Below are 14,030 nucleotides of genomic sequence, written 5' to 3'. Positions count from 1 at the left end.
TTGACTATCTTCAATAATTTATACAAACCATTTTACAATTAATTTTTTTAACTGAATAACAAATAGACATTGTAACATGTATTTAACTATTTTAACCGTTTTTGGAATATGATTAAACATATCTATTTTATACTTAACATTTATTTTTGATATCATATAGTCGTCATATTTGGGTCGTCGGTCCTTACAAAACATAAACTTTTGGTTACATCTTATAGATAATCATATTATAACCTCCATGCGTGACGCTTAAAATAAATAAAACCAAATCATTTCTTTCATTAAATATTGTTGTATTATACTTATAGTCTAGTTGTTGCATAGATCCCTGAATTACCTTTGCCGTAATCAATGAAAGCAGATGAATGACAAAAAAAATGTATGTGTGGCTCGTGCGGGAAGGCAATTTCAGTCTTGGCTGAAATGTGACCCTCGCACACTCGACGGCCGACGGGTCCGCTTCCACCAGCCCGCGAACTTCCACGGCGGGCACGTGGACTAGCACGTGGCGTCACACAGTAGCTCATAATCTTAACCCACCATCACCACATCAGCCACCCCCGGAATACGCCCCGCAGTAGTTGCATCATTCTCCGCAGGTACTCATCGCTGTCCGACCAAGCCAGTCCGCAGAACCACACTTCCGGATCGTACGGCGTCGGCACATTCACTAACGTGACTAGTGATGTGCCATTGGGAATATTCCCCAAGGAATGTAGGTTACGTTAGTAGGAACGTTCTTATAGCTTTAGCATACGGGCGATGGGTAGACAGGTACTGTATTTAGGTAGTTTATTGTACATCGTAAAAAATATTCATTCGTACAGTAGATAGGTAATAATGAAAATTATAAGATATATATAGGATTTTTGAAAACCTGAAACTTCAGCGTTCGTCATTTATTATTACACCTCAAAAAACAAAAACGTAATATTTAAATGCACAAAAATAATGATTTTTTTAGGCCTTAGAGTCTTAATATATTATAATATAATAATGTTTGCATCCTATATACAAATTGCATCCAAAAATCATTATAACTTTTATGAGCACTGCCCAGTGCCACTTTTATGATGACCCGGTGACAGTGTTAATTTGTGTCGATTCACTCTGATCCATTAAACCTCTAAACTTTTTCCGTATGTCCGTAATAACTTTGCCCTTGGCGACAAGTATAATAAATATGAATACTCCTTGTAGTCTTTTAATTGCATTACAAAATTCCAATATGCTCCATTTATATTGGAAGAATATAGATATTATCTCAAATGACCATGGAATTCCCATAATCAGAAATAGTTTGATGTTCATTACAAATCTGCCAACAATTAAAAATTATAAGTTATATTGAGTCAAATGGAAAGATTTTATATATTTTTGACCAATAAATCAAAAACTGTTAGAAGATTTTTATTGTCCTGTGGAGAAGAGGGAAACTACAAACTCAAATTTATAAAATGTTTAGATTAATAATTATTAATAACGTCATATTACAATTTATATTAGAATATTACCTAAATAATATGTTGTAATATAGTACAAGTTAAAAATATAGATTTCTCATTGTCTTCATAATTAAAGACGCTTATCACTTATATTTTAACTTGCCTCACAGGGATTAATGTTTTAAATATCTAATAATGTTTAAATAATGAATATTATGTATAGGTACCAAAAGTAGTCAACAAACTATATTAGGTATGTGAAAGAATAGTACTCTACTGTATTCTTACATCTCTTTGTTAACAAGGAAACTTTTTGTTTTTGAATCTGTAGGGATAAATTTATTGAGTTCAGATTTAATTCTTGAACAATGAATAGCAGTTAGCAAGAACAAAATTAAATTGGCAGTCAGCATCATTGACACGAATATAATTATGAAAATTAAGTTTCCGGTGGTGCGGCAGTCTGGAAAAATATTAAATATAAATCAATAATTATATATTTATAACCATGTAATATACAAATTTAATAGAGAAAACCAGTGGCGCCGATGTTCATTCTAAGTTATATTGAAAAATGTTAAACTTTATACAAACGCCTATACCGTCGATTATTATTTTTTCCCCTTTATGAATCCAACAAAAATTTTTTTTATCAACGTTTAAAATGAGTAAATAATATAAAAGTTAATAGTTGCAAATAAAATATATGAGTAATAAATATTTTTAAGTTGTAGGTAATAAAGGTAGGTAGGTATTTTTGAAAAATAATCTGTTCAACTACTTATTATGGATGTATGTATTTGTATTTTGTGTAAGTAAATAGATAATAACTAATATCGTATTGTCGTGTATTAATATTAAAACTTATAATCATATAAATAATTATTATCTTCAAGCAAAAAATTTAAATCAAGTCATTAATACTTGCTTTTATAGTTGTGTAGGTCACACACATTAATCGGATTCAATTTTCTTTAAAGTCTCTTTTTATGATTTTAAGCATTTTAGATCGTGAATCGCTTTATCTTTTAAAATTGTTAAATTATTGATAGGTATTGATCTTAATTCAATTATTCATCATTACGAGTAGGTATGCATAGTCCAAAGATGTTACTACTTGATTTACTAATTTCTTTAAGCCTAAAACTATGACAAAAAATATTGGACATCTATTACGTTAGTCTGTTTTGATGGTGCATGTACCATACCTGGTATTACGTATTGGAAGAAGACAAGCTAAGTGTAAAATGGAAAACAAAAATATTCTATATTATGTCCACTGCTATCCTCATTGTACTTAATTTGACCTTAACATTGTCTACTACTAGATGGACATGTAGGGCAGCTGCTTCATTTTCTTTAAAAACAACATTCCATCTATTTTAACTATTATAACTAATAATTATAAATATTTAATAAACTAGCTGTTTATAAAAATAAAATTAAATGAAAATTCCAAGTAGGAAAATACAATGAAATGTATAGGATATATTATATATGTGTTTGTATGTGAGTGTGGTATAGCCGGTATAGGTATAGGAATGTTACAGGGGTAGGTTGTGTTATATCGACCCTTCGAAAATTATTTTTCTACCAACCCTTAATTTGTTATGGTTGCACAATGGCCTATATATTGGCCACATATATCGCATTTGTTAATAGTATTCTATTATATTATAGCTGTCATAAAAAAATGTAACGCGGTATTGTGGACATTTTATCCTACCAGCCTAAAATGTTAGCAGGCCTTCGAGTTTTCCTTGAATGCTTGACTGGCCTATCCAGCTCTAGGAATGTATGTATATTCTGTATTACATGTATAAATAAATGTGCTGCACCTGAAGTAAAATCTTGGAACCACCTATACAATTACATTATATTGTGGTCATAAAATATTAACATGTACACCAAAATAAAATTTACAATATTTACATTTGATAAAATAAAAATGTCGAAATTAATTTATTTAAAATAACTGTGTGAGCATACCGGAAAACCAGCAACTCATTGTAAAGCTGCTTGTGGCTTCTAAAATCCGTTTCTGTTCGTTTAATAAATGTAGTATATAAAAATAACCAATAGATGGGCAAATACTTGAAAATCCCCAACAGTAAATATGGTACATAATGGTACGCACTGATGTTGATGTATTTATTTTTCTTAAATTGTTGTACCTAAATTAAAAATGTGTTGAAAATATTATATGCAATTAAATTATAATTATAATAATTCACCTATATAGCAATAGGTAATAGAATAAAATATATGTTATACGCATAGTTAACTATAATACATTTAATAACATGTATTAATATGCTCCATACTAGGTAGGTACTACATTCCTATTCAATTATATAATATTATTCATCACTCGTTTCTTTTGTTGGTACATTATTACTAATGTGTAGGAATTTCTCACACGACGTTATTATAATAATTAATATTTATATTCCTTTTTCAGGGGCGTTATTAGAGGGGAATTAGGGGGTTGTTTGGTTGTATATAGGTGGTTCTTATTAAGTCCAAGGGAAGTGAAAATACTTTAAATATATAAATATATATCTTCATTTTTTTATACTGTTGATAGTACCGTGATCAGCACTTATACTTATTTATTTATTTATTATTAATTCAAACGGGTAGAACCCAATTACAATTTTTTATAATTTAATAACAATTTTGTAGACTTAAATCTATTAAGAAATACAGTAAATAGTATATGTATAATAAAAATATAATATTAAAAACAATAAAAACAATATAAAAATATAATATAGACAATAATAATATAGGTAGCAGAAATAATTTAAAGATGCGCAATATAGTTAGAAAAACAATCAAAAGAAGGAAAACTAAATAGATCTATCTGGACGTCATTAGTTATTTTCATTAATCTATTAATAGGTGAACAAAGCGCGTAATTAGTTCTTTGAAATGGAATGTAAAATGTATTTGCAGATCTAGTTCGACAATGAGGAACATTAAAATTTAAGCAGCTGAGTAATTCGGGACAATTTAAAAAACCCTTTACTATTTTATATAGAAATTTCAAATCGATGATTTTTCTCCTTTCAGCTAGAGTGGTCATATTTAATTGGTTTAATAACGGTGTATATTGAGAGTTTGGTTTACGTGGTATATTGCATTTGTAAGAGATAAAACGAAGAAAATGATTTTGAATAGCTTTTAAACTCTGTATATGAACAACACTAGAGGGTGACCATACGACCGAGTTGTATTCCAGAGAAGAACGCACTAGTGAAAAATACAGAATTTTTAAGGCATTGGAATTTGTAAAATCTTGACAAGTTCTATTAATGAAACCTAATATAGTTGATGATTTTTTTGTTATGTTTAAATAATGTTTATTGAAAGAAAAGGTTGAGTCAAATGTAACCCCCAAATCGCAAATTTCAAAAACGCGTTTAAGTACAATATTATTTATGGTATAATCATTAATAATTGGAGATCGAGACCTTGTAAACGACATTATTTTGCACTTATCAATATTTAACGGTAATTTGTTTAAATTACACCAAACAGTTAGTGTATTTAGATCATTTTGAAGGAGAGCTGAATCAGAATGTGATTTAATTAAACGAAAGATTTTCATATCATCGGTAAAAAGTAATTTATTAGAATTGGGAAGATGTAAATCATTTATGAAAAAAAAAAAATAACAATGGGGCTAAGTGAGATCCTTGAGGAACGCCTGATGGAATGTTGAAAGGATCAGAGTGAAAATTTTTAAGTTTATGGTTATGGCAGTAAAAATAGCAGTTCAAGATAAAATTAATTATAAATTAATTTTATGAAAATGGTTACACTTTCACAATAATATTATGAAACGCACAAATATTCAGTAAGTGGTACCATTTATGTTTCCACTCAACACACAAGACACAACCCAGCGATTTGTAAGTCTTATCCTGTACATAGGAGTAATTCTAATAGAAGATGACTAGTTATAGTTATTACTGATAAGTTTAGTTATAATTACTTACCTACTTATTTGTAGTTAAGAAGTTTATAACACCACATAAATAGACACATTATTCTTTAACGTATTTTATAGCCATAATATTATGTAAAAATATAATTTACATACCTCATATTCCAGTAAATATCGAAGCATATTACGTTTAACCAGCAAAATGTTGTCAAATATGCAAATAAAGTAAAATAATCTGAAATTACATTTTAAATTAATTCAAAATACATGAACAAATTAAATATAAATTAATAGTATATAATATAATATGGAATTCAAAACATGTTTGCCGATAAGACAAATAATAACAGCAATATTTATATTTATTGTTGTTTAGTTTTTAGATGCATGGACAAATAGTTGCATGAAGTTAACCCCTCCCCACATTGACATTCTCACTTGAAACCTTCACCAATATTTTGGAACTTATTTGGATCTAATTGGAACTTAATTTTCCGAATTTGGAACTTCATATTTCTCCCAGTAAAATTGTATTTTGGTTGGCACATTTCAATGATAATTTATTAAATTCCGATTATCTTGATTTATAGTTAAGCCCAGGGGAAAAAACTAATCCACTCTCCAACCTTTACTTAAGGTGGGCTGAATCTGAAATACCCTTCGGAATTGCTAGCCAATACTGTTTATACAGGGATAGAAAGTAAAAGGAAATTTGAGAAAGATAAATCAATAAATTTCTTAAGACTCTGAGGATGTTTTAGATTTCTTTTAAACCATGCTGTAGCTTATAAGGTTGATCATGCCTCACGCATGAATTTAATTTTAGCTCATAAGATAGTTAAACTAAATTAGTTCAGCTGACCGCAAATTTACTATCTTTTACGTTTGTAAAAAGTAAACTACGTATTTGGGTTTCAGGTCATCTTAATGTATGGGATATTCAAGGATTTGTATAATATAATGTTTGATCGCGCAGACCTGCAAAAAGATTATTATCAAACTTAATAGTACAAAAAATAACTAAAAACGTTTTTATGTTTTTAATATAATATTTATACCTACATATTATAATTTATAATTTATTATTGACACTTGCGATCAACCAAAAATAAATTAAATAATTATTCAAGCAAATTAGATTCTGAGTGGAGCGATAAATGAATTGATTTTACATTGGTGTTTTTTTTTTTTTATATATGACTGTCGTTACCAGTTAAGGCAGTAAAACTACTTAGATTTTCTTCAAAAGTATCTTGTTCGATGGGAAAGTGAATTTAGTTGGTGCATTTGGGAGGTCAAAATTCCCAATGGTTTTCAAAAGCGTTGGAAAAAACAACATAAAAATTAAGGATAAACGGGCATTTTTACGCAAAATCGTTTTTGGTGCAACTCTAATATAAATGACCGTATATTCCTGAAATTTTCACTGGTTGTTTATATGAAAATTTCCTATACACAATAAATACTTTGATTTGTTTGTAGTGGTTAAGATATTTTTAATTTTTAATTTTTTCAGTTTTTTTTTCTAAGTATTTCAATACAATTTTATTTGTTGGCAAAAGAAGCTTGAAAACGTACTACAAGGCCTATAGTATATTGTTACAATGGCGTTTGAAAAATATTAGAAATCCTTAATCACAGCTTTAAGCATTGCAAGTTCAAATCTTGACAATAGACGGACAAATCATGAATGTTAGCAAATCATTTTGAGTCAAGTATTCATAATAACTTTTATTTTTAAATTTAAGATTTTGTTGTATTATACAAGATTCCTCATAAGTTTAACTACTTTTATAAAAAAAAACAGGTAAGACATACCGAATGGAAGTCTTACGGGTTCGTATAAGTCGTCGAATGCCATCATGTCGATTGTTCTGCATACGTACAACATGAGCAGGCAGGCAATGTAGCACATGACGTAGTAGCCGTGGACGTTCCGGAGGCTGGGCAGTGTGGCGTACACGAGCAGCGTGAGCGCCAGGCACACGACAGACGTCACGTAACCGGTCAGAATAAGGAAGTAATGTCTACTGCTAATGCTGCCCTCGGCGTACTTGTTGCATATGTCCGCCATTAGATTTTGAAACCGGCTTTTTTCGCTAAGGTAAAGAATGCCATCCGTAGTCAATATAAACCCTTCTTTCAATATTTTTTTATTGAAACACTGGACATTGGCAAATAAAGGCAGCACCCCATCACTTTTGCCACTACGATAGTCACTGGGGCATAATATCGGTAGTATTTTGTAGTCAACCGGTGAATAGTCCACGCAGTATTTCGTGTCCGGTGCGAGGTCTTCGTATTTAGTAACGTAAGTTATATTATCTATTTCCAACATAATATTGAATTTAAACTTTCTCTTATTTATACACGGGAGATTGACGTAGGTGTAGTAAGGCTGCACTGTGCTGTTCGACCGGCCCACAGGATGGCCGTCCGCGTCTGTTTCATAGGCGGACATCGTGAACGGCTTCTCGCTCTGCAGCATGCAATCACTGTATGATATATTATACTCGTTAGTGTAATTAGAGGGAGATAACGCTCCGGTGCAAAGTAAAGTTAATTGCTAATGGTATTTATAATGGCAATGGCAATTTCAATTTTTTCTTTTTACAAGATTTAAGCTATATTAAATTGATACGTTGTCATTATAATTTATTAATTGTAAAGGTACCATCAAACTGACCCAAACGCCCGACTACGAACACATTAATTCAAACTACAATTATTGAGAACAGAATACTGATAAGAAAATAGAGATAGCTAAAATCAAAAAGAAATTATATCCAGTAATGAGAATATTATATTAAAAGAATCTCGTGGCACTGTATTTTGTTTTCTATCTCTCTTTGACCGACCCACGCACAACATAGCTAATTAATTACTCATCAGAACCAATTTTGTGTTGTTTAAAATTAAAATTAATGGACTGTTATAAAAACAAATAAAAAAGTTAACTGTTCAAAACGTGTGATATTTTGCAATATTAAAATTTTTCTGCGATAAAATTATTATTTTTATATTGTAGTACCTATATTTCATACTCATAACTTATCATAACAAGACAGTAAACGCACAAAACACAGATGATTATCGTAACTATAATCTAGGTCTAACAGAGGGTCAATTCACTCTAACATTAATATTCCTTTTATGTTCTGCTGAATGCAAATTTTTAGTGGCCAGCGTATGGTTCAGAAAAACAAATAGGTCGTGTACTGACCAGCGGTATACACAGGATATAGTATTTTTCTTTTTTTTTTTGGGGGGGGGGGGGGGTCATAAAATAATATTTATAATATGATATTTATACTTCATTTAAGATTTAACCTTGACTACCCAGTTGTAATTCTTATATATACCTACGTTTTTAAATGTTTAAGCGTGAATAAACGTCCAAAGTTAAGTCATTTTTAAGATATACAAATAGATCCATGTAGGGATATTATATCTCCCATAATGTTTTAATCGGTTCTGGATCCCCCGCAAATAAAATTATCAGACAGACTACTGGCACCACTTTTTTTTCATAATTTTTCATCCTATACAATGATTCATAAATTTATTGGTCATTGAATTTAAATATTTTGAAAATTTAATAGTATATAGAAAACAATAATGTTAGTATAAGTAGAATGTTTTAACTTTTAAGTAACAATAAACACTTCAAGTAAAACTTCAGTAACATCCAACCCTCATAAACAATGAATGTGACTTTACTTTCAATTTTATTTTGTTACTTCCAGAAAGAATAACTTATGGTGCACCTTATTTGAATGTTCAAATCAGTGATATTAAAATAAAGTATTATGCATTTTCAAATACAAACTAATTCATGATTTTTACGACTTTGGTCAATTTTAAAACTACAAACATTCATACAAACAAGCTTATGTTGGGGAAAAACCTGTTAACTATTCGTACGCGTGATACTGTCGTAGAGACTTAAGTATTAAATATTATTAATAAACTAATGAATTAGAAAGGTCGTATAATAAAATCGTATACAGAAGTGCGTTGAAAGTCGCTCCTATAAATTAACGTAATAAATTGTAACGTTATAATTTATTGTTTAAATTTTAATATTGCATTTTAAGTATTAGGTATATACCTAATATATTATGACAGATTTTGCAATTGTAAAATTATTTAATATAATTATTCAACATGCAATGAATACATTTAAAAAATTGTTATTGTTGAAATAGGTACATGTTTTCATGATTATCATACTTACAAAATTGAAACTGAAAAACATTTAAAATAAAATAACATAAATATTAAATAGATATAATATCTATATTATGATCCGTGACCGGTTTTCGATTCAAGTTCAAACCAGTCATCCCAGGTGTTATAACTTATAATATTATATAATATGTCAACAGAAATGTATTGTAGTAATCCTCACAATGTACAAGTAGAATTGTGCCAAAATTGTTTTCAATTTATGACCATTTTATTTATTCATTTATAGTTTATATTTTATACCAAACTTAATTTTATCAGCAAGCGAAACAACTAAAATAAATATAAAGATAGCAAAATTGCAAAATTTCAAAAGCTAAAGCCTTTTAAAACTATTGCACATTTTGTGTGAACTAGCGATAAAAAATATGTTTTACTTATCTACCCATATAGATTACAGAACTATGATACGTAACAGATTAATTAATATAAAACCATGGTAGTCAAAAACTGTCATTATTTGACAACATATATCAAATCAAAAATTGAAAAATGATTTTGTAGTTATAAATATTTTATAAATTTTTCAACTTTTATGGGTAAGGATTGAAAATTAAAAACAAGATGCCACATAAGTAGATTTTCAGTAACCCAAAAATCTAAATAATAAAAAAACATTATTTTTTAATAATTATTTTATTTTTAAATTTGGACGAAATTAAATATCAAAAATACAGTATGAATTTTTTTTAATATCATTCAATTAAGGAATAATAATAATTATAGACATTTTTACAAAATATATTGTACCACCCGACACCCAACCCCTTAAATTAACCACGTTCTCGGCATCACTATGTGTAAATAAACACACATTCGGAATTTTACCAATCAGGACAACTCCTAACCTCCACCATCCCTTTCCCGCCAAATAACCACGGCACCAGTTGCAGCTGTCGATACGCTCAGTACCTACCTATAAGCTTTATATATTACTTTATACTCAAATACATAGGCCTTCGTGGCCTTACTAGTAGTCGTCGACGTACATCTGGTCACGATTGCAGCACTTGTTGACGCACGTGTAATCATCCTGGCCGCAGTGCTGTTTGCGTGGCCGGCACGTCTGGGCCACCAGCTCATCGGATGGCGTCAGGCTGAAGCAGTAGCCCGGCGGCAACTCGACCGCCGACGGGTCCGCCTCCATCAGCCTACGCACCTCCATGGCGGGCACATCGACTAGCACTTGCGAGTCATCGCAATTTGGCTTCGCATTATAGTAACCCACCATCACCGCATCGGTCACCGCCCGAAATCCGTCCCTCAGTCGCTGCATCATCCTCTCGTCACCGTCCACCCCAGCCGGTCCGAATTTCTGCCATTCCGAATAGAACGGCGGATAGCACTTCCAGACCTGCACTGCCGTCCGGTTGTCATCGCACGGCTCCTCATTGATCGTCTCGATTATGTCGAATGTCCGATTTTTGTTCCAGCAAAATATATCTGTTGAAGTACTGTTGCAACAAACCACGGCGTCGGCGGCCCACCAGCCGATCGCGACCATGAGAAACGCGACGGTGACAGCAAAATACGAACGGACGGTATTCATCGTGTGCCCACACTGTTTGCATTCTCGTTCGTGACTGTCGGCGCCGTGCCGCGTATGTTTGCAATCGAGACCGTTCGACGAGCTGCCGTCGCCGACAGCCGCGCTCGTATGTAATAATATTATAAAAATGTAATATTTAGGTTTTCGACGCCTAAATAATATTATAATATTATTGAAATATGATTATTATTTATATAAATGTTTACACATTTATACTCTGTTCAAAATAAGACGATGACTTGGCGGTGACCAGTTTTCGTTCCCTATACTACGACGACGCGTCGGGCGCTGTTACGGAACAAAGCCACGCCCATGCACACAACTCGGCCGGCGAGTCATCGACGTGTGTGAAGTTTCCCCCCCCCCCCCCATATCGGGAAAATCGTTTCGGACCAATTGTAAGTTAAAGATATTCATTTGTAAGTATTTGTAAGTTAGTTTTTAGAATTTGTAAGTCAAACCCTTACCCGTTGGTGTATTTCTCAAAATCCGTTTTAAGTGATAATACTTCATTATAATTATATGATACTTCACCTATTCTCCAGAAAATCTGGTTTTTCGACTGAAGTACTATCCACTACCACGGGAAAACTAATTTTTATCTGCATAATATCAACAAAAATTGTTGAATAACATAAATCAAAACAATTAATTAAACTAAGCTGTTAATACATTAATAATATTTAAAAATAATTATGTTCATTTTTTTTATGAATAGTTTTTTTTAACAAATATACATTTTTTTATTAAAAAGATTTTCTTAATGAACAGATTTTTTTGTCAAGTATAAATTTTTTAACTACCATAGATTGAACGTAGATTTATAAAGCCAATTTTAAAAAGCTTATTGCGATGAAATTAAGAAGTACTAAATTCAATAAACTAAATTAAATAGATTTTTTTAATGTATACTTATAATTAATAATAAATTGATACTTTAAAATATTAAAAAATGACTAAAAAAAATAACTTATCAAATATACATTTTTTTATTAAAAAGATTTTCTTTATTAAAAATGGAAATTAGCCAGAGGGTAGGGGTTTAACTTACAAACTCTGAAAACCAACTTACAAATACTTAAAAATGAATATCTTTAACTTACAATCGGTCCGGATCGATTCGGTCGATATGAGGGGGGCTGATGGTTAATATCTAGGGCTGTAGATAACTCAGTGGGGACCAACTTACAAATTCCAAAAACCAACTTACAAATACTTACAAATGAATATCTTTAACTTACAATTGGTCCGGATCGATTTGCCCGATATGGGGGGGGGGGGGGGCAAATTTCACACACGTGAGTCATCATCTTATTTTGAACAGAGTATATATCTTTTTATAGTACTTAAAAGTCTGTTTTTTTTTTACTGAGCCATTTTTTACACGGAGTTGGACGAAGGGTTTCGGTGAATTTATTTTATCACTATAAGTTTCTTTTTTTTATTTAAGAAGTACTTTTCCTTGTTTTGCTTTCTTTGTTTGACTTGTACATTTTAGTTGGCCTATTTATAATTAAATAGTATCAATATATTATTTTACCTACACGAGGTGCGAACACAGTTAACTAACAACAGTAATAAGCAATAATACACTAATATAGTAATATACCAATACTAGTAGTAATTACAAATGTACTCTGTTTCTGTTGATGAATACACGAAATGTTAGACTATTCAAAACTTAAATTTATCAATGTGGACTGAAGTTGACTAGTGTTATACTACTAATAGGTAACTATAATTATATATATTACACCCCAGTCTAACATTATTACCTGACAAATAAAATAAAAAATAAAACTAGTCAAACGTATGGAAACAATTATGAAAATTATATGGATAGTAAATATTTTAAGATAATAAAATGTCCGAAAGATTATGTCTGAAAATTTTCAAAAATAATTGGAAAAAAATCATTACCTTTTAAATTAATTTCCCTTAAAAATATGAATATTTATCAAATAACTTTTTTAAATCTTTAAATCTTAAACCTTTTTTTTTAATCTTTATACATTTGCAAAAATGATATTGAGAACATCGCGTTAAGTAAAGATATTAAGGTGTATTCGTATAAAAAAGGTATGTTTAATCATATTTTAAAAAACAGCTTGAATACATATTATTATGTTACAATTTACATTTTTTTTTTCAGTTAAAAAAATCAACTGTAAAATGGTTTGTATAAATAAATTGTTGTAGGTAGGTATGATTGTTGTTTATTAATATATATAGTCTCTACCATTTAAATTTCAGGAAAAGAAATAATTCAAAATATTATTATTCAGTTAGTAAGGTACCTGTGTTAATAATTATTCATCGTGTTCAACGATTCAAACACAATGTTCACTTAATATTTAACATTTGTAGAGTAGACAGGTATTAAGGAAAATTATAATTATTATTCATTCATTTTTTGTTTTAACTGGTTTTCAATGTCTTTCGATGAGTCTGTTTAATAAATTCACGTTAGGTAGCACGTTTTGTACACTTATCTACTCGCTATCATCAATATCTGCAAATCAATTACTAATTATTATGACTTTTTTTTTGCCTTTTAAATAAAAGCATTGATTATAAATACAAGTAAATATTAGTATGTATAAGCAATGCGGTAAAAGGTACTTATTAAAGTTATTAATGTTTGAATATGTAGATTCGTGTCTACAACGATCCATGTTAATATCTTGAAGTGCATCCTGTTACAAAGAAATGTGCGTATATAAATATAACACCATATTATATACATTATACTGTTATAGATACCTATTGTATACATATAGGGAATATACATAAAATGTTTATTTCTGAAATATACATAATATATATATTATATATG

At 30.2% G+C, this 14,030-nt stretch overlaps 2 protein-coding genes and 1 pseudogene across 5 annotated transcripts; 1 reads left to right on the top strand and 2 right to left on the bottom strand.

Moving 5' to 3' along the window:
• The window catches only part of LOC132934740 (G-protein coupled receptor Mth2-like), a 39,566-nt pseudogene that overhangs the window by 10,315 nt on the left and 15,221 nt on the right, over positions 1-14,030 (top strand).
• Positions 862-11,441, bottom strand: LOC132934735 (G-protein coupled receptor Mth2-like). 4 transcript variants are annotated; one of them, XM_061001071.1, is made up of 6 exons: positions 10,617-11,439; positions 7,216-7,892; positions 5,554-5,632; positions 3,435-3,619; positions 1,734-1,908; positions 862-1,318 (listed from the first exon to the last, which is right to left on the bottom strand). In XM_061001071.1, the coding sequence occupies exons 1-6, from the start codon at positions 11,192-11,194 to the stop codon at positions 1,069-1,071; spliced, it is 1,944 nt and encodes a 647-aa protein (XP_060857054.1). In that variant the 5' UTR covers positions 11,195-11,439; the 3' UTR covers positions 862-1,068. The 4 variants fall into 4 exon arrangements, with proteins under 4 accessions (XP_060857054.1, XP_060857056.1, XP_060857057.1 ...); XM_061001073.1 differs by having other exon boundaries at positions 10,635-11,436; XM_061001075.1 differs by lacking the exons at positions 862-1,318; positions 1,734-1,908 and adding an exon at positions 1,947-3,306 and having other exon boundaries at positions 10,617-11,441.
• Positions 3,631-5,547, bottom strand: LOC132934741 (uncharacterized). The gene has a single exon (XM_061001086.1). It carries the CDS (start codon positions 5,056-5,058, stop codon positions 4,252-4,254), a length of 807 nt encoding a protein of 268 aa, XP_060857069.1. The 5' UTR covers positions 5,059-5,547; the 3' UTR covers positions 3,631-4,251.

This window comes from Metopolophium dirhodum, chromosome 1 (genome assembly GCF_019925205.1).
Source record: "Metopolophium dirhodum isolate CAU chromosome 1, ASM1992520v1, whole genome shotgun sequence".
NCBI lineage: Eukaryota > Metazoa > Arthropoda > Insecta > Hemiptera > Aphididae > Metopolophium > Metopolophium dirhodum.
This window is presented reverse-complemented; position numbering and strand designations above follow the sequence as displayed.